The following is a 21,384-nucleotide window of genomic DNA, read 5'->3' on the forward strand; positions in this document are numbered from 1 at the left end:
AACTTCGACCAACAACATTCAGCTGGTGGCAGCCAACAAGACAGATCTGATAGCATAATAAAGTCACATAAGCTTCAGGACATGTGTGTCAGTTCACACGCAGATAGGAAAATGTACCTGCTGCACCCCCAAAACATTTTAAAATACAGTAAAGAAACTGAGATTTCTAGAGTGGTTGTCAAACAAAAGTTCTAGATATTTCTTGGAATACATATGTCTTAGGGATTTTGTTGCTGAGAACAGACACCATGGGCATGGCAGCTCTTATAAAGGAAAATGTTTCCTTGGGACTGGTTTACATTCAGAGGTTCAGTCCATCATCATGGTGGGAAGCATGGTAGCGTGCAGACAGACAGTGCTGGGGAGGCAGCTGAGAGTTCTGCCTCTGGATCAGCAGGCAGCAGGAAGAGAGAGCCACTGGGCCTGGCTTGAGCTTCCAAAACCTCAAAGCCCACTCCAGTGATACACTTCCTCCAATAAGGCCACACTAATCCCTATGGGCCTATAGGGTCCATTGTTCATACAAACTACCACAATGTATATGTATCCCTGAGATAGTCTTATGTAGCCCAAACTGGCCTCAAACTTACTATGTTGCCAAGGATGACCCTTGAACTTTTTTCTGAATGCTGGGATTACAGGTATTACAGGTATGCCATCATGAGCATCGGTATGTTTGATTTTATTGAGTTTTAACTTAGATCATAAAATACCTCCATCTAGGTGGGTTCTTAGTAGTATTCTCTTTTGGGGGTGGGAGAGATTCAAAACAGGGTTTTAATGTATCTTTGGAGTCTGTCCTGGAAATATTCTGATATTTTAGCTGAACATGGTGGTGGTGCATACCTGTAATCCCAGCACTGAGGCAAGATGGTTGTAGGTTCAAGGCCAGCCTGGGCTATATTCTGAGAACCTACCTTTAAAAAAAATACTAGAAGAAAGGGAAATCAAATTCTGATCTCTTTCACACACCGTTGTCATGGAGTTTGTCCAAGGCTCCATATCTTGCTGTCACAATTGCTTCCTATCTTGGTAATGCTGAGTTTTGAAGCAGTGTGTATAGGAGACTTTGCTGTTTCCCAGGGAGGGCACACTGCTGACTTCTCCTCGCCTCAGCTCAGAATATTTTTGACAACTTGGGAAGGATTTCCTTGCTTTTTTAACAAGACACAGTCATTCTCAAATGACTCAGAGACTGTGTGTTCCTGTTGGAACATCTCTGCTGGATCGTCGACCCTAATTCCAAGGACCCAGCCAGGCTTGCCCTGAGAATGTGCTTCTACAGCAGCAAACCATTGGAGTCAGAAGCAGAAATGCAAAGTGGCTCCCTGGCATCTCTCGCATCCCCTAAGATCTGCTTGACAATGAGGAACCACTGAATATGACACAAATATTAGGAATCTGTGGAATATAGACAGGGGCAAGGGAGACTGGTTTGGGGTCTGCTAAAGGTTAGCATCCTCACAAAGTTCAGTCAGATGAAGTGTGGAGTCGGCAGTTCCTCTTCGCCTTGTGTGGGATAACCAGAGAGAAGCTGGATATGGAGTGTCCAGGTGTGTCCTATCTGCAGCCTGGAAACCGCATGCTACCGGATAGCTATGCCTGTGGCCAAATATGAAATAGTGAACTTATTAAAATATTACGAGAGGTCTTTGCCATAAAGAGCCCCAGTTGCACAGGTTCTCAACCATGAGCTTTGTAGACGACAGCGCTGTGTCACAGTGTCAAAACCTGGATATGCCTGATGCCTTTCTTGGGGAGGCTTCACTGGGTCCTTGTCCACGTCTCATGGCCAGCAGGGAGGGGTGGCATCTCTCAGCCTGCCTCTGCCGCTCATCTAATAGTCTCTCTGCTCTGGTAGAAGTCGGCTGGCGGGCAGAATTCCTCCCTGCAGACCACGCCCTGTCTGACTTTGAGTTTGACGTCATCGTTGGTGCCGACGGCAATAGGAACACACTGGAAGGTGAGGACTCTTCTTTTGGGGCTGTTCTTTTGGGGAACAGAAGAAGGATGATCAAGATGACAGATGCTTCGGCTAAGGGTAGAGGCAGACAGAGGATGGGGGCAAGAGCTGGGGGGGCTTTTCTGTAAAAATGCTTCTTATACTGTGGGAAATGTCAACATAAACGGGCTGAGCACCTGCTGCTGTGTTAGCTAAGGTGCATTCTCCTCTCGCTCTGTCTAAGGCAAACATCTCAAGATGCCAATGGCATCCGTTCATGTTCAAGTACTCTACCAATCAACAGAAGGGCCTCTTTCTCCATAGCTCTTGAGAATACCCACTGCCAGGCAGCCAAACTCTCAGGCTCTAAAGCCACACTTCTCTGAGTCCAACAACAGGCTTCATATATTCATTTATACAGAAACGGTTGTCTGAGACCATGGGTGGAAGACATCATGGTGTCGGTGGCATCTCTTAGAGTAGGGACAGTTGTTATTTCTGAGTCTGCCCCTGTCAAAGGTCATAAGATAAAGATGCATGACTGGGCAAACTCATTCTCTGAGGATAGGATACACATATTGAAATAGGTCTGATCTCAGAGAAGTCTGCATATCTGGTCCTTCATCTCAGGCCTCTTCTCTCTGCTACCTGCTCCACAGTCTGCCCTGCCCCACAGTCTGCCCTGCCCTCATTCCTGTGCCCATCTTCTCACAGAAATGTCTGACAAGACACATTGAAGCTGCCAGTGTGAATACGTGTATGATTTGTGGGATTGTTCTCATTGTTTGGGAAAACTACATGTCAGAATACTTGAGAGCCTAGGGTCTATGCCCAGCCTGCTATAGGTTAAACCCTTCCACATCAATCACTAAGCAAGAAAATGCCAACACGGACATACCCTCAGCCAGTCTGCTAGGGGCTATTCATCAGTTGAGATTCCTTCTTCCTAGGTATGTCTAGGCTTATGTCAAGACATAAACCAGCCAGCATACATTGAAACACCAGTCACTGGGAACTAGTGTGCTGGTTTCTTTTGCTAGACCTTGGTGTTGCTTTCAAGAAGCACAACCCCATCTCTGCCTTCATCTTTACGGAGCATCTTCCTCAGTGTGTTTATGGGTCCAACTTTCCCCATGAATAAAGACATCAGCTGTATTACAGTAGATGGCCCATTATACTCCAGTTGACTTTATATTAACTAAGCCCAACATACAGAGACACCAAGGGTTAGGATTTCACCAACATATGTGGTAGGAAGATGACAATGCAATATGACCCATAACAAATTTATAAAGAAAATGTTTTAGCATCCCTCTCCTATGGGAGTTTAGTCTAATCCTATTTTTCAAAAGGTTTTCTTTTCCATTTAAAATGCTAACAAAACCATTTGACTCGTGCAAGCCCTCAGTGCCAAAGCACCTTAAGAGTCTTCAGTGATATACTCAGAACATCTCCAGAGGGTTGAGGTCTGTGGTAGCCTGCTGCACAGATCATTTTGGCCACTGGCCTGTGGATATGTAAGCGCTGCATATGGTCCAATGATATAGAAAAGAACAGAGTTCAAAATGCCTCTTGCTGGAACAAGTCTGGTGCCTCTGCCTGCTCCAGAACCACTGTCCCCATTGTCTTTGGGGCACAGAGAAGAGTGTTCTCAGCAGTATTGTCTGAGTTCCCACCCCATCTAGAGGACTGACACATCTATCCTGTCCCTTACACAGGGTTCAGGAGGAAGGAGTTCCGGGGGAAGCTAGCCATCGCCATCACTGCCAACTTCATAAATAGGAACAGCACAGCCGAGGCCAAGGTGGAGGAGATCAGTGGCGTGGCCTTCATCTTCAACCAGAAGTTCTTTCAGGACCTTAAAGAAGAAACAGGTGAGACCTCCCCTCTCTAAAACCAGACGCTATTCACAGTATGTTTGTATGTGTGTATGCATGTGTGAACAGATGTATGGTGGTCAGATGACAGTCTCTAGTGTCCTTCAGATGCTGTCGTGTGTGTGTGTGTGAACAGGTGTATGGTGGTCAGATGACAGTCTCTAGTGTCCTTCTTCAGATGCTGTCCTGTGTGTGTGTGTGTGTGTGTGTATGTGTGTGTGTGTATGTGTGTGTGTGTGTGTGTGTAGAGAAAAGGTCCCACTGGCCTAATGCTTGACAAGTAGGCTAGGTTGCATGGCCAGTGAACCCCAGGAGGGTTCCCAGGAGGTCTGCCTCTGTGCAACACTGGGGTTACAACACCATGCCTGCCCTCCCCCAACTCATGGATTCTGGCCAAATTCCATTTGCAGTATTTGCCCGACACACGTTTTTCTGACTAAGTCCTCTCCCTAGTCCTTCTTCACCCAAGATTCCCAAGCTGTTCACGGGGCCCTCTGGCTTACAGGAGTTGCTGGGACTGGAGTCTGGGAGCAAAGATTTTTCTCAGTACTCTAAATGTCTAGAGGCCCTTCAAGGAAAAGAGGGAATCCTGAGAGAATGTTCTGGATGTTGTATATGGAAATAGATTGTAGACTTTGCTAATACATGGTGGACATTTACTGAATGTCTGTTGTATACTGGCGCTCAGCATTGTAGAGTACAATGTCAATGTTAGCCCCACCCCTCCTGAAGGTTCTCCCTATCCAAAGAGGGTACCCATGTAAAGCATTGTGACACAGGGTAGTTGGGAAGTCTGTGCCTAAGCTCTGCATGAAATGCTGGGACATGCTGAGAAGGGAACCTATAATCTGAGGGAGAACCTGAAGACTCCCGGGGCTTTGTGCAGCACATCAGCTGCCCCTCCCTATGAGACAGGACAAGGACCCTACACATAACTCACCCCACCCCCAGCATGCTCTGGCAGCAATTGTCACCTAACCATGGGACAGAAGATATTGATTCAATAGCTGGGTATACAGTCTGGGGCAGATAAGCAGCCCAAGACTTATATTCTATATGGCCAGAACGACAGATGCTCATGAGGGTAGCGGAGAAACAGAGAAATTGGCTTTCTTTATAACCTGACCAAAACTGCACATTGTCTCTTGAAAGGCAGCACAGTGATAATGTTAAATTAAGGCCTCTATACTCACAAGGCATGGTGGCCCGTGCCTGTAATCCTAGCACTTGGAAGATGGAAGCAGGAAAACCAGATGTTCAAGGCTAGCACCAGCTACACAGTAATTTTGAGGCCAGCCTCAACTACAGGAGACCCTGTCTATAAAAGGAGTGAAGGGGCCAGGCATGCTGTCTGGTGCCCAGTCTGCCCTGGTCTGTTGACACTTACCCTCACTGCCGCTTACAGGCTTGTTTCCCGTGGCTCCTGTTCCAATCACCGCACCCGTACCTTGTCTTCTTGTCTCAGCACGTTTTAAATAGTGTCCACATTTCTCACTTTCCCATTCAACATCACATCTTAAATAGAATCTTGATGGTAGGTTTTGGGGACCATGGCTTCTCTTGGCATCAAAGCCCGAGGACTCTGGATGACCGTGTGGCTTTGGTATCGCCTCTGAGATGGGACTGATTTTCTATGTTCAAGGGGCCAAAGGGAGAAAGAAAAATCAAAAAGGGGTATGTTCCATGATACGTTGAGATGTTTTTTTAGCAAGGATTGTGATCTCACAACTAACTCATCATGGACATCCATTCACACTGTTGTCTGTGGCTCGTTCCACTGTATTTATAACGGAGACCCTGTGACCCACAAAGACACATGTGTTCACTTAAGACTCTGGCCTCTGACCCCCACCTTCCATGGGTTTCCTGTTAAGGTGCTATTTCCCATGGAATCATTTTCTCCAAAGTTCATTTTCTAGGAAGGGGCTGAGTTGCTGAGCCAGGCTCAGCCTCTTGCTGGTTACAACTCTATTTGCCACCTTATGTCCCTCGGAGCCTCCCCAATTTATTATTACAAGTTTTAATGTTTCCTTTCCAGAGTATTATATCCATTGAATGACTTAATACTTAATTTTCCAGCCCTTCCTTCCCCCTTAGAAACAAAGAAAATAAATACCCGAACCGCCAGATAGGGATTACGGCAGGACATTGCATGTGTTTCTCCAAAGCTTCCCGAGCTTCCTTTAAACTTGGCCGTTGTCACCCCGTAAGTCATTGTCTCACGTCAGTGACAGCAATAAATTTCCTTTGATTCTCTCGGGGGCCTTCCGTGTGCATGCTGTTTCCTATTTTACTGTAATAATAAGGGTGTTGCTATGGTTACCCAGCACACCTTGTGTGGATGCTTTAAGGTTACTGTGTGCCTTTTACTTCCTGTCACATAAACCAGCCAGAGGTCCTCATGTTCTAGTGGCCACCAGAGCCACCCAGGGAACTTAACACTTACGGTGTTGGCCCTACCCGCAGTTTCTAATTCAGCAGTCCTGATGATTTGACTTATGTTAAGTTCTCAGGTGAGCCAGTGGCTCCGACTGAGCCTCCCCGCATCCCTTTGAGAACCAGAGAAAAGCGATCATCTCATAGCGTGATCTTCAGTGCAGAATCCTAATGTGTGAAAGTGTTGCTGTCTGTGGAGAGGACAAAAGATGAGGTCTAGGGCTGGGGAGATGGCTCCACTGAGGATCTGAACTCAATTCCCAGGACCCACAGAAAAATGTTGGCATGGTGGTGTATGTTAATAATCCCAGTTCTAGGACGTGGAGACAGGAGCATCCCTGAGGCTCATGGCTGGCCTGTCTAGTCTAGTTGCTGAGCTTTGGGTCAATGATAGACCCTGTCTCAAGTAGGTAGGTATGTGAAAAATGATACCTGAGGTTGTCTTCTGGCCTACACACAGGAACATGCCCACACCCACATACCACAATGCAATCTAAGCCTCTAACCTCTGACCTGGGTTTTCTCATGCAAGCTAGGCCATGCTAGAAGATGCTCTGTGGACACACAGTGGATGGAGCCTGATCCATACCGTCAGGTTCAAAGTTTGCATCTGTGGTCCTGTCAACACTTCCTATAATACTTTCTGTCTAGCTTTAACTTTAGAATACTAGACATCTGTGGTTGTTGTATGCTGTTTGGTTGTTTTACTTTTGAACATGCCTTTGTGCAATCATAAAAGCTAGTTGCTTCTGGTCCACAGCCCGATATGTCTTTACTATTTATCTTATATGCATCTTCTGCACATACATAAGGAGACCTGGAATGAAGCAAGGCGCCATTGGTAAACTTGGTCTGAATGCTTCTCCTTGCAGGGATTGATCTCGAGAACATTGTCTACTACAAGGACTGTACGCACTACTTTGTCATGACAGCCAAGAAGCAGAGCCTGCTGGACAAAGGAGTCATCATTAATGTATGTATCCATAGATAGCGATTTCTCAACTGTTTCCCCCCAGGGCACATGGGCTGGCAGAATCAGCAGATGTGAGAGGAGATACTATCCTGCTAGAACCCATGCGAGTGGGGAGGGGAAAGAGAAACTGTCAGGCCCTTCCTTGCCTTTGACATTGCGTGACTACCCATCCACACAGATATGTTTTAAACCTGTTGCGGTGAGAGACCTTTGCCCAGAATATGATCAGTTGAATCTTTTCCTTCCTCAAATGTCATTCTTCCTTTGGCCCCGCTTCTTCTCCAAGAGGTCACACTCACTTGGAGATGGGGACTCCTTGTCCTTGTGGAACGTAGAGATGACGTCACTTTGGAGTCTGACACTGTGTCCCTTTGCCACGGGGGAATACTTACTGTTTGCGCCTTCAGAGACAAGCAGAGACCCGGTTCTCCCATGAGCTAACTCAGGATGGTGGCCAAGATTTTGATTGTTTTTTGAATCTCAGTCTTCTGTCTATAAAGTGGAATAATGCCTGTAAATCCTCTGAAGAGTTCTTGAGACATGACTGTATATGAGCAAGGATGCATGAGGAATGTACACACTATATGTATATATGTGTGCACACACATCATGCTTGGCTCAGCGCCTGGTAGACAGTGGTTTTCAGGGTTCTACACATGCGCGCACACACACACACACCGCAGCCTTGTTCGGACACTTGCTCTGTCCTATTGGCTGTTTGGTTTCTCTCCATGGCTTTGCTTCTTGGTTTACTTATTTATTTTTACTCTGAGATGATGTCTTGCTGTGTCTTGCTGTGTAGTCCAGGCTGTCCTCAAACTCTCCACCCTCTTGCCTCAGTCTCCCAAGAGCTGAGATTGCAGGCGTGCACACCAGACCTAGTATGCATCATCAAGTTTAAGAGCGAACATGGTGTGGCTGGAGAGATGACTTAGAGATTAAGAGCACTTGCTGCTCCTCCAGAGGACCCGCGTTTGGTGACTCTCACCCACATCCGGAGGCTCCGGCCGACTCCAGTGCCCTCTTCTAACCTCTGCAGGCACTGCATGCATGTGGCATACTCTTACATAGACACACACATATGGATGGATAAAGATGAGAGAGAGGAGGTGGGGAGGATGACAGCCTTGGTCAGACCTCACCCTTCTAGAGCTCCTGTGCTCACTGCTTCCAGATAAAGATCCCACAGCCCCAGGTCAGCTGCCTCCAGGTCCTGTCCTGGACTGGGACCACTCAGTGTTGCTTGTCAGAGTACAGTGTGCATATCTTTCACCAGCTTGTACTGGCATCTGGCCTGGAAGCATTAGTAACCCAGGCCTCCTCTGGGCCTCCTCCACCTTGGCTGGGCCTCTGCTGAGAGCATGAGTTGTGGGCAGAGTCTGTGGGTAGGACAGGAGAAGCTAGCCTCACACACACACACACACACACACACACACATACACACACACACACACACACACCCCAACACACACACACTAGCTGTTGAGAGCACTGGGATTTCAGATCTGCCAGCTCACTGCTGGTTGGTCAGTATGGCAATAGGATGTCCTCTTTTCCCCTCAGATGTACTGAGGTGGCTTCTTCAGTCTTCTCTTGGGTGAATGCTATGTATATTCTGTGAGGAAATATTAGAATTTCAGAAATAGAGTATTTGAAGTCACAGCTCCCCAAGAGACAGAAACAAGAAACAGAAGGTCACTCTGGGTATAGAGAAGGTTGTATATTTTGGAACCTATAGAGTGCCCATACTGGAACCTTGGATAGGTTCAGTTGGCATCTCATTATGTGACACCATTCATGACATTGTGAATTAGTAGGGGCAGGGAGTATCATCTATTCCTGTGTGCCAGGCACTGCATGAGGGATTCCATGTATACACTCTCTTTCCATCTTCATACAGTTCCAAGGAGGAGATCTTACAATTATGGTATTGAAAGTGAAAATGCAGAATAAAGTCGAACAGCATGCCCATATTCCAGCTGTGATAGAATCTCATGTATGCCAGGCTGGCCTTGAACTCATATTGTAGCTGAGGATGGCCTTGAACTCCTGATCAGTTTGCCTCCGTCTCCCTCACACTGAAATTACAGGTGTGCCCCACCACTCCCAGTTTAAATCAGCGCTGGAGACTGAACCCAGGTTGTTCGTGCACATTGGGAGCGTACTGCTGGTGGGAGCTCGCCCTTTCGCGTCCTCTTTAGGAAAGGTGGCCTTTAAGCAGAACAGGCTTTGGAAATATCTAACGCTCTGCATCTCTAGGATGAATTTCCTCATTGTCCATGTGTCATCTCCACCCCAGCAGAGAAGCAGGGCAGTGCCCACTTTCGTAGCCAAGACAGAGTGTCCTCAGCATCACAGAAAAGTGGGCAACTGAGTTCAGAAAGAAATTCAGAGAGAGGCATGGCACTCCCCCTTTTGTTTTCTGATCTTGTTTGACCACTAACGGCAGCATATCTGGACCCCAGTAGCTTCACTCCATCCGTTATTAAATCACATTTACTGGCTTGTTCCTTTGTCTCTTAATTGTACTGAAAGTTATCATCAGAACCAGCCATGTGCAATGTGTTCCTTGTTTGCCAGGAGGCTGTTATCAAGTCCGCTGTCCATTACAGTTCCCAGTGCCCTCTCTCTAAATTCCTGCATGAGACAGATCTTTCAGCACTCCGTGCCAGGAAAAACTCGCCTCCCGTGAGGAACTGCTATGCTTCATTTTCTGATAAGGAAAGCCTGTATCACATTTCCCCTTCACCTTGGATGCCAGAAAGCCCAACGCCAAACTGGGTGCTTAATCACAACCGTGCTAACTGCCATGGCTGGACCATGTGCTTATTTCTTTGGCTCTGGTATTCTAGTTTTGATTCGTGCATGCTCACAGGTACAAGTACATGTACACACACATACTCACTTCCTGCACACACACATGCACATGTGTGCATCTTTGTGGAGGTCAGAGCTTAACTTCAGGGGTGACTCCTTTGGAGTCATCATCTTGTCTTTTGAGGTCTCTCACTGGTCCGGAGTTTACCCATTAGGCTAGGCAGACTAGCAAGGGACTCTTGAGAACCATTTTGTCTCTGTCTCCCCAGCACTGAGATTATAATCACACACTGTTCTGTCTGGATTCCTATGTGGGTTCTGGGGATTGAACACAGGCCCTCGTGTTTGCACAGCAAACGCTTTAAAGACTGATTCATCTCCCAGCCCCTCTAGCCTCCTCATGAAGACCCATCCCCTGGTCTCTAGCCCTTTGAAGAGAAGGGAGGTTTTACATATGTTCTGATCTCCCCAGGACTACATTGACACAGAGATGCTCCTGTGCACAGAGAACGTGAATCAGGAAAAACTGCTCTCCTATGCCCGTGAAGCCGCGGATTTTGCCACCAATTACCAGCTGCCTTCCTTAGACTTTGCCATAAATCACAATGGGCAGCCTGATGTGGCCATGTTCGACTTCACCTCCATGTATGCCTCAGAGAACGCAGCCCTGATGCGTGAGCGCCAGGCACACCAGCTGCTCGTGGCCCTTGTGGGCGACAGCTTGCTTGAGGTACTACCTGCCCTTCGAACCCTGAGAGCCAGCCCTGTTGGCTGAATTCTGAGATCTGTCTGCTTGCCTGTAGCAGAAGCCCTTTCTCCCATTTCCAGCTTCTGCGTTGCCTCTAGAATGAAGAACAAAACTAACCTGCCCTGCTTGAGAGCCCAGGACTGTCCTCACAACACGTAGACCCTAAGCATGGCTGGGACCTGTTACCCGTGTGGCTGGCCCTGTGTGGCCTTTCCGTGTAGATATCTTCCAGAGTGTGAGGGGGACTGTGAGGACAAGGGGTTTCGAAGTACAGTGTCGACGTCGTGGCCCTCCCTCTTGACCCTGTAAGGGCAAGGCCCCTTAGATAAATGACCATTTCAGGGTTAGCTTCCAATCTTAGTATGAACACCGTCAGTGTCTGCAAAGTGATCTGGGGCTGAGAGTCAGATTGCAAACCCTACCCTGGGTGCACCATGGAGCAAGCTGTTTACCCTCGACTTGACCAAATCAGTCCTTGTTCACCCTTATTGAGGCCTGTCACTTTTTTTTTTGAGACAAGGTTTCTCTGTGTAACAGTCCTAGCTATCCTGGAACTCACTTTGTAGACCAGGATGGCCTCAAACTCACAGAGATCTGTCTGTCTCTGCCCCCCAAGTGCTGGGGTTAAAGGCGTGCACCACCACCACCCGGTCCAGTGGCCTGTCACTTCTATCCCTGTCTCCCTCCCAACCTTCCCTTCCTCATTCTCCTGTGCTGAGTGTTCTGGCAGGCTCCAGCACTTTCCATCCACAAAACCTTTGTCCCTGATCTTCCCAAATGGACGGAGGTCAGAACCCCATCCATGCTTTACAATGACATGAAGGTCACACTTCCATGAAGTGTTCCCTGGTTCCCTTCTCTCCCGGAGCCCCCAGGTAGCCTTGCTACATGTGGGGCTGTCATACCCTTCACGTGTATGCTCCAACTACCAGTGATTCTGGGAAGCTGTGGGCAGCAGGATTCTGCCCTTGCTCTGGCTCAGAGATGGCACCCCACAACCAGAGTGTGCCAGGTAGAATGGAAGAGGAGACCGTGAGTCACCAGAGCCAATAAGAATTTTACCTGTGTTCTTTTACAGCCGTTTTGGCCCATGGGCACAGGCTGTGCCCGGGGCTTCCTGGCAGCCTTTGACACGGCATGGATGGTGAAGAGCTGGGACCAGGGCACCTCTCCCCTGGAGGTGCTGGCTGAAAGGTGAGCCTCAAGCAGAACTCCTAAGTGGGACGCTGGGTAGAAGACTCAGCAGGAGTAGAGCTAAGTTAGCTGTCCTGCGGCCTCTGCACTGAGCTTAATCTACCACCCCACTTATGGTCTGATGTGATCTCCGGGTCTTCAAGGACACTCTGTGTCATGATGCCTCTCCATCAGTGAGTTGCTCTGGTGTCCAGGACAGTAGAGACAAATCTGAACATAGGCTAGTCCGAAGTCAGTCCTGTTCTTAGCCACACAAGGCCCAAGAGGTTTATTTAAGGAAGTCTTCAAGGACATTTCACAGTGTCCTTCCTTGGGTAAGGATTCTGGGGCCTGCCAGGCCTCTTCTACAGCTGAAGTCCTGGCTTCTTCCCAGGCCCTTGCTGCTGGCCATGGGACCACGAACAGATGGCTGACCCTGAGAGTTAGTGCTGATATGGGAGACAAGCTTTTGATGGCCTTGGGTATGGGCCACTGTGACCACAAAAGCAGGCCACAGAAGATTGTGGCTGGGTCGTAGCTTTAACTGAACCAGAGTCTGCTGAGATGTTGGACCTGTGTTCTGGCATCCCGCCCAGGAAAAAAGACCTCATCCCTACCACCTGGGTACTCTTTCCTCTCTCCCCCTTTTTGCCCCTCCCCCACACTTTGCAGCTCTCAGGAGTGTGTGAGATTATAGGAAAGAATTATACAAACACACCAGAGGCCATCCCTGAAACCTTGGAGGCTGGGGGAGAAGGGAGTATAGGAACAAGGGCCTGAGGTGGCAAGAATAATCTCCAACCTCTGGGTTCTGACTCCCTGCAGAGAAAGTCTTTACCGACTGTTACCTCAGACAACCCCGGAGAACATCAACAAAAATTTTGAACAATACACATTGGACCCAGCAACACGGTACCCAAACCTCAACTTGCACTGCGTCAGGCCTCACCAGGTAAGCCCACTCCCACGCCTGTCTGAAGCCCCTGCAGTGAGCTGAGGGAGAGCAATGGTCTCATATTGTCACTGTCCTGAAACTGAGGCCACCAAAGCTCGTTAGCAAAAGGGTGGAGCCAGTTCTTTCCCCCACAAAATGTGAAGGTGCAATAGAGGCCTAGAGACCTCTTTATAGCCGTATGGGGGACTAGAACACATATGGTACTGTGCATATGTGTGTGTTTATATATTTTCACATGTTGATTTGCCACTGTGCAAATGTGTCACTGATTAATTCCCCTCTCTCAAAAATAATCCACTTACCTAGATATTTACTCTCTTCCTTACCATGCAAAGGCTTGGACATCACTTATCCTGGGGATTTTATCCACCCAAACTCTATTAATTAGTAGGACAGAGAATAGTATGGGTTCCTATTAGCCAATTAGATATTCACGGTCAGTTCTGCCTCATTTGGGAGAACTGTTGAGGCCCGTTGTCTGTGACTCAGTTGTCTAGATGCCCTGCTGAAAGTCTTACCAGCCTGCACCTGAAGAAAACAGTAGCGGGTAGGGAATCTGATATGGGGCATAGAGAGGCCTCCAGCCCAGGAGCTGGGAACTGATGGGCAGATGTGTGGTCTTTTCTGCTCGTAGGTGAAGCATTTGTACATCACTAAAGAACTGGACCGCTTCTCTCCCGAGAGATGGGGCTCAGTGAGGAGATCCGTTAGCCTCTCCAGGCGGGGTGAGTTGCCCGTCTGGGACCCTGGGACAAGGTGTGCAGGGGATGATACTAGCTGCCTCTGTCCCATTACCTGTGTGACCTTGGCAGGTGCCTCTCCTCTTTGTCCTTCAGTTTCCTCATCTATAAGAGCAGGGGTAAGATGGGATTCTCGGAATCGAGACATGCAGTTGCTTTCTGAGCACTCAGCCCAGGAAAGTCCGCTGTAGGGAGTTCCACGGGGCTAGGTTTTCTTTGCATCTTGTTTCTGGGAAAAGTGTCCTGGCTCCCTAGCAGCTAGTCACCAGATTCCTGAGACTTTCCCCCTTCCTTCTCCTTATCTTTCTAATCTGAATCAGTACTGGCACAGAGTGGTGTTCAGAAGCAGGGGAGGGATAGTCCAATGAGTAACTCCCCAACAGCCCTTCATTCAGGCTCCCTGCTCTCCTACCCAGAGACACTCCAGCTGCCACTGTGTCCATCTGCCCCCTCCCATCCCTGCACACACCACATGCCCAGCTGCTGTAAAACACTGTTTACAATAGTAAACTTTTATTGTTACCCAAGCATGGCACGCTCTCCGCATTCTTTGCTGTCTCTCCATCCTGTTTTCCTGGAATACCTCTGTCTGATGAATTCCTAGACACTCTTCAGTAGCCAGCTCACATGCACATCCACAGAGACTTTCTTTAGAGAGTGCTTCCTAGGCCGACTTGCAACAAACCTGGTCAAGAGCACCTCTGTCCACGACAGCCCCGTGTCGTTAGTGTCAGCTAATAGATGCAGGGTCTGTGTTCCCAGCCTCCAGCTGGGACCCTGGTGACAGTGCTGTTAGACAATGTGCTTCCTGTTGACCTGTGCAGTGGCCGTCAGGGTTGCATCTCTGCCGTCACTCTTCCTAGTTCCCAGCCCTGACGGCAGTGGGCGGAGTCTCACCACCTGTCCCCTCCCCACAGAGTCAGACATCCGGCCTAACAAGCTCTTAACCTGGTGCCAGCAGCAGACGGAGGGTTACCAGCGCGTCCGTGTCACCGACCTGACCACATCCTGGCGCAGTGGCCTGGCCCTGTGTGCCATCATCCACCGCTTCCGGCCAGAGCTGATGTGAGTGCAGACCCTGGACAGAGGGGACCCCAGCCTTCTCTGGGTGAAGACCCCCAACCTGGCTCAGTGTTTCTCTCTGCAAGTTCTGATTGGGTTATTTTCTAAAACTTGCTTTTCCCTTGTTTGGACAGCAACATGTTTGCCCCGTGTCCCTGGGATCTGACAGTCATCATAAGATCAGTGGTTGTATCTCACCGCTTGGCCCCCAACCCTAATAGCCACCTTTTGGAAATTCAGTGTAGGCCTCAAAGCCCCCCCCCATGAGAGGAAGTAGAAGAGAGACCTGCTTAACCAAAGAAGTATTGTTTTGACATCCAGAATCATCAGATCATTTCTAGAATCTTCTAAAGCTTCCTTGTGTGTTGGCAAAATGGCAGGGTCAATAGGAAGGCGAGAGGACAGTCTAGAAACCCTTTATGACCTCTACTGACCTATTGACACGGGACGCAGAACAGACTCCACCCATGTACAAACCCTTCCTAAAGGCTAATGGAAAACTACCAAAATCATCTCACCCCGAGGAGATGGGAATCTCTCCACATGATACATATAATTGATTGGTTTGAGAAAAGATCCTGTTATAATAACAGTTAAGATTTAAAAAAAAAAGAATGAGAAATAATTAAAGTAACTCCTACATTTTCCAAGAGAGTACATTATTTTCTGAGGGTTTCAGCCTAGCTATAATCATGTGGTATAATCATGGTCTGTGTTTGATTCAGTCTCTTCATGAGCAAGGCGTGTTCCTGGGCTTGAGGTTGAGGCTCAATGGGGCTGGAAAATTATCAGCCCACAGTGTTCATTCTGGGCTCCATGCATCCTGTCTCACCCTGAACTCACCTGGTATTGGTCCTCCAGCAACTTTGACTCACTGAATGAAGATGACGCTGTGGAGAACAATCAGCTGGCATTTGATGTGGCCAAGCGCGAGTTTGGGATCCTGCCTATGACTACAGGCAAAGAGATGGCATCTACTGAGGAGCCCGACAAGCTCAGCATGGTCATGTACCTCTCCAAGTTCTATGAGCTCTTCCGGGGCACTCCACTGAGACCCATGGGTAAGCGTGGAGGCTGTGTCTAGTCTCTAGTGTCATCTCTACCCCCCTGCCTGAGTCTGGCTAGTACTTTCTACTCAGAGCTTCAAGACACCTTTCCCTCAACTCAGAGGCCAAACGAGGTTGACTATCCTTGAAGACATGCAATGGCCTTCCATACCCCTCAGTCATTTAAGGCTTTATAAAAGTTGGGGTGAGGGATTTATTCTAGAAGAGTCCTGATACGAGGACACCCACAGGTTACAACATCACCACCTGGGCCCTGGATCCCAATTTCAGTGTTGCTTTTGCTTCTCAACAGATTCCTGGCGTAAAAACTATAAAGAAAATACTGACTTCGACTTGGGCAAATCACTCATTCCTAATAACTATCTCAACCTCACATTTCCCAGGAAGAGGACCCCACGGGTAAGTTTCCAGCGAGTCTTTTGTTTCTTCCTCACTGCAGGTGATGGGGGAAGAGAAAGGAAAATTTCATGGCTGGGTTTGTTTATGTTGACAGACTATGTAGCTCGAGACTCAGAAGATGAGCAGGTAGCTCAGAGTGTGCATATTTTTAGAGTGCACCCAAGTTAGCTCTGCTCCTGGAGAGGCAAAGCAAGCTCATTTCTCATGTCATTCAGATCCAGGGGTATGACAGATGTCGGTCAAGGGGCAAGGTTATGATAGTAGTCTACAGTCTCGCATCTCCATCCATCCATCCATCCATCCATCCATCCATCCATCCATCCATCCATCCATCTATCCATCCATCTATATATCCATCTATCATCTATCCATCCATCCATCCATCTATCTATTCATCCATTCATCCTTATATCCATCCATCCATCCATCCATCCATCCATCCATCCATCCATTCATCCATTCATTGGTCATCGTGCCCCACTAACTTTAAGGCTGTGACTTTTAGTTGTTTTGACGATAGGAGTGATTGATTGCACAGAAGTGGGGTTCTTGGCTTCAAGTCCCATCCAAGCTTCCTTCTTTGTTGTTGTGATAAAATGCAGACCAGACCAACTTGGGGGAGGAGACGGTTCGTTTGGTTTGCACTTCCGTGTCTCAGACCATGATCAAAGGTACCCAGAGCAGCAGCTCAGGGCAGGAATCTAACGGTGAGAACTGAAGAAGAGGCCACGGAGGAATGCTCACTCTCCATGGCGGCCCTGCTTTCTTCTACAACCAGAACCACTTGCTGTGGGGTGGTACCACCCCCAGTGGGCTGGGCCCTCCTACATCAATGGTCAGTCAAGAAGATGCCCCACAGATTGTCTACTTTAGAACGGTCTCATGGGTTGCAGTTCCCTCTTCCTTGGTGACTGTAGTTTGTGCCAGACTGGCAAACATTACTCAGCACAAACCCAGGGCATAGTGAGAATATAGAACTTTCAGGAATCATAGAACCCTTATTGTTTGTGACTTTTTCACAATACTCACAGATTATGAAAAATAATTGCCTGTCTTCTGTCCCCTAAGAAGCTAAGTCAAAACAATCAATATTTTTCTATCATACTTAGCTGATAAGACTTTTCTGGCAATTTTTTTTGTAACTCAGTTATGCATGTCTCAAGCATGAACTTTGTAAATGACAACATTGTCATTTACACAAAATAAGCATGTGTGTGTTCTCATAGCCTACATGCCACAGGTTGAACACCTCTGAATTTAACATGTGGTGTAGGACGATTCACTTCATCCAGTGTGAGCCAGAGAAGCTGAAAATAGGGTACCCGTTATTTCAGCCATCTTGCATCTCAATGGGAGACAGACTGTCTTTGCCTGATAGGTTCACAGTTACAGACATAAGCCAGGGCCCAGAGAGGCCAGGCGACTTGCCCAAGGGCACACAATGCAATACGTCATTGCTTTGCCCCCTGCCCTGAACTTATTGATCAAAATGGTTTTTGTTGTGTATGCAGTGATGGCACATGCTGGGAGACAGATGACTGTGCTCGGTTCCATACAAGATGCTGAGAACCATACACAAATCTTTATCTATCTGTGGTGGCTCTGCCACACAGAGATTGGTAGAATCAGACATGCTCCCTGCCTGCAGGGGAGCGTGTGCATCTTAGGGAATATACATTTAGGAGAGATGATGCCTGGACCATTCTGTCCCATAGCCCCCTGACCAAACAACGCCTGCAACCTTGATAGAGGAGTCTGTATCCATCACTCCTTACTATCATCCTATGATGTTTCTCCAGCTTCCAGAGAAAGAGCTTAACATGTCCACCTGTCCAGTCCCTCCACAGTGCTACATCTTGTTCTTCAGAGATGTCACTGTCCCCTGCTGAGCCAGTCCTAACAATCTCTCTCCCTTTGATTTGAATCCTAAAATTTTGTTCTTTCTCCTGTCCTCTTATATTACTGACAACATTCAAATCTCAGCAAGACATAACACCTTCTATTTAGCTTGAAGTTGGTTTTTCCACTAGGGACCATGCCTGCTTTGCAGGAGAGCTCTTCACTCAATAATAAAGACTGGGTGGCACATGCCTGGAAGTGAAAGACTGGGGTTGTGTTCTCTTTAGCAGCCTTTGGTGCGCTTCTGCAGTCTGCCTGTGACTCTGGTCAGAACCCAAACACTTCTTGGTACAGGATGAAAGTTCTTAAATTATTTTCACCATGCAAGTCAGTGCCATCTGAACCCACATTTTTCAGCCTCCTGCCTTTCTGTAGTCATACAGATCTGTGCATACTCTAATCCGTGCTCCCTTGGGCTCTCCTAGACTTTACACTCCTGGGCAATGAATTATGTTATTATGAACACTGCAGTCCGTCATTGTCCTTGTTCAATTATTCGCACATGGGGGTACCTGGAGTTCATCTCATCTTGAGCTCATTCCTTCTGAGACAATACATCCACCCGCCCATGCGTATATCCTTTGGAGGAAGGGTAGGGAGCATAGTGTCTTTACAGTGTAGTGGGTAGGGAAACTTGGTCTTGGCGTTGTTAAATTTTAGTAAGTTAGACAGGTATTGTCAAAGTAAGAACTAGAATTTGGATGTTTAAAATTCTGTCACTAATGGCATTGACACTATATAGCAATGTGTAGTTTAAGAAGTGTTTTATATTCTGTGATTCCATCAGCCTCGCAGAAGCTTATGAGTAGATGGTGTCAGACTCTTTCCTATAGGTGAGGACACTGAAGTCAGGTGGTTGGGTGATTTTCTGAACGACACTAGCCACACACTAGCACCTGAACCTGTGATTCCTTGAAGAGAGAACTTTCTTGCTAGTATCACTGGTCATCTTTTTAAATATCAAAGCTGATATCCAAGTCAACCAGATCTAAATTCCTCCATGGTTGGGCTAAGCCAGATAACTAAACATAAATGTTGTCTGCCTTGGCCGGGCGGTGGTGGCCCACGCCTTTAATCCCAGCACTCGGGAGGCAGAGGCAGGCGGATCTCTTGTGAGTTCGAGGCCAGCCTGGTCTACAAGAGCTAGTTCCAGGACAGGAAACAAAAGCTACGGAGAAACCCTGTCTCAAAAATAAAAAAAAAAAAATGTTGTCTGCCTTGAGCCAAAGCCACTCAGGATGTGTGGAGACATGGCTGTCCTCAGCTGGTCAGATTAATAGGCAGAGCAGCGGATGTGTGGCATTGGTTGTTTTTTAAAGAGGGAAACCATTTAGTTTAATAAATGGATTTTGGCATATTAACTCTTTCAAATCCTCGGAAAATCATGATAAGAAAATGTTCCTGGGGTAAAAGAACTGGAAAGCTAATAGGAAGAGAACATAAGTCATTTGTTTATTCTCCTGGTCTCTCTGCGTGGCCATGAGAAATATTTGGTTTTTCGTGATGCTTCTGGTTCTTTGTCAAGTATAATAAAGTTCAGAGTGATTAGGGTCTTTTTGTAAAATGCATTTTATTTATTTTTTTTACCAATCTCATACATGTATGCAATATATTTTTACCATATCCATCCCAACACACCCCGACCCCCACAGAAGCCCCTCTTCTCCCTACCAGTCCCCCTCTGGCTTTGTGTGTGTGTGTGTGTGTGTGTGTGTGTTGTGTGTCCGTGGCCACGTCCCACTGACTTTAATTATGTTCAGTTATATGAGCATAGGCGGAGATTATTTACTGGAGTGTAACAACTTACTAGTCGTTATGCCATTGAAGAAAATGGCTCTGGGTTAGAGGTCTTGAGTCAACTTTTGGCTTCCAGTGAGGAAAATAAATAAATCTCTACATTTTCATTTTCGTAGGCTTTTGTTTTGAACTGCATCTCAATAGCACTTTTCCCTAGGGGAAAGTAAACATTGTTTGGATGTATGTGCACTGCTAACCTTTCCCTGTAGATGCATTTTATGTCCCAGGTCCTTCACAGTGGAGGCGTCTAAGAAGCAAAGGTTGCCCCCTTGTCCTTCATTTATTCTCCCAGGAGGACTTAGGAACTTCTTAGGAGATGCTGGCTGGGCCCGCCACCCTGGACTGCGTCCTGTGAGCCCTTAGGTCACATGTCCAAATGGGGTCTAGCCAGGCTCCAGTTGTTTGAATGATCCCACCCTGGGCTTTCAAGTATAAGGGAGAGAAAAGGATGTATTAGTCTTTGTGGAAAAAGCCAAGTCCTCCTTGAAAGTGGAAGCATACAAAGAGAACCCTAAGATTATGCAGGAAGCATTCTTTTTGGTGGGACATTCTGTACTTCACAGTTCTGGTCTCTGGGTCTAAGTGGCATTCACAGGCAGTGGAGCTGGGAGCCCAAACAGTTTGTGCCTCTAAAACCCAGCATTGTTGGAAACCAGGTCATCTGTTTCTCTTGGTGTTTGTCCAGGCATTAGACCGGGGTTATTTTCATTCACAGAATAATGATTTATGAGAAGCTGAAGGAGCTGCTGAGGGAGGCAGGGCCCTTGATCTGCCAGGCTGCGGTGCCTTGGTCAGATTTTGAACAAATATCCATGACTAAACTGTGGTTGGTTTTTCTTTTAATGGGGGTGGTGAATATGGCAGGCATGTGTGTATGTGTGTGTGTGGTGTATACGTGGTGTGTGTGTGTGATGTTGTGCGTGGTGTGTGATGTGGTGTGTGGTATGTGTCTGTGATGTGGTGCGTTGTGATGTATGTGTGTGTGTGGTGTATACGTGGTGTGTGTGTGTGATGTTGTGCGTGGTGTGTGATGTGGTATATGTGTGATGTATGTGTGTGATGTGTGGTGTGTGTGTGTACGGTGTGTGATGTGTGTAGTGTGTGTGTGTTGTGATGTGGTGTGTGTGTGGTATGTGATGTGTATAGTGTGTGTTGTGATGTGGTGTGTAATGAGGGTGTTTATTGGACTCACATGATGCACAGTAGACTCGGTGCTAGGGTTCCCAGGCTTCTATTTCAGAGTATCCAAGCCCAGAAGGACCGTTCTAGGGCCAGGCAAACTATGCTTGGGCCTGAACCGGCGTTGTGTTTGGGCTTACAGTGAGCCTGTGGTACCTCTTCCTGCATTTATGGTGTCTGAAAGGCTGGGTGTGATGTGGACCTGCCATGGAGGAAGTCAGAGTGTAGGAAAATCCATACAGATGTGACATATACTCTGTGGGATGTGACCCCAGACTCCAGCAGGAGCTAACTGTTGGGAGAAGGTCCAAATCACTGGA

General features: G+C 47.5%; 1 protein-coding gene across 7 annotated transcripts in view; it reads left to right on the forward strand.

Annotated features, from left to right (window-relative positions):
• Mical2 (microtubule associated monooxygenase, calponin and LIM domain containing 2) overlaps positions 1-21,384 on the forward strand; it is a 199,170-nt gene that overhangs the window by 87,981 nt on the left and 89,805 nt on the right. For all 7 annotated transcript variants that reach the window (XR_012910591.1, XR_012910592.1, XM_075971915.1 and 4 more), the window contains 10 exons: positions 1,862-1,963; positions 3,661-3,816; positions 7,128-7,228; positions 10,518-10,775; positions 11,872-11,987; positions 12,792-12,918; positions 13,556-13,646; positions 14,579-14,726; positions 15,585-15,784; positions 16,083-16,189. Coding sequence is in view for 5 of the 7 variants with exons in the window: in XM_075971915.1 (XP_075828030.1) it covers positions 1,862-1,963; positions 3,661-3,816; positions 7,128-7,228; positions 10,518-10,775; positions 11,872-11,987; positions 12,792-12,918; positions 13,556-13,646; positions 14,579-14,726; positions 15,585-15,784; positions 16,083-16,189 (1,406 nt within the window). In the remaining 2 variants the exon portion in view is untranslated. The remainder of the gene's footprint in view (positions 1-1,861; positions 1,964-3,660; positions 3,817-7,127; positions 7,229-10,517; positions 10,776-11,871; positions 11,988-12,791; positions 12,919-13,555; positions 13,647-14,578; positions 14,727-15,584; positions 15,785-16,082; positions 16,190-21,384) is intronic.

Source organism: Microtus pennsylvanicus, chromosome 5 (assembly GCF_037038515.1).
Source record: "Microtus pennsylvanicus isolate mMicPen1 chromosome 5, mMicPen1.hap1, whole genome shotgun sequence".
Classification (NCBI taxonomy): domain Eukaryota; kingdom Metazoa; phylum Chordata; class Mammalia; order Rodentia; family Cricetidae; genus Microtus; species Microtus pennsylvanicus.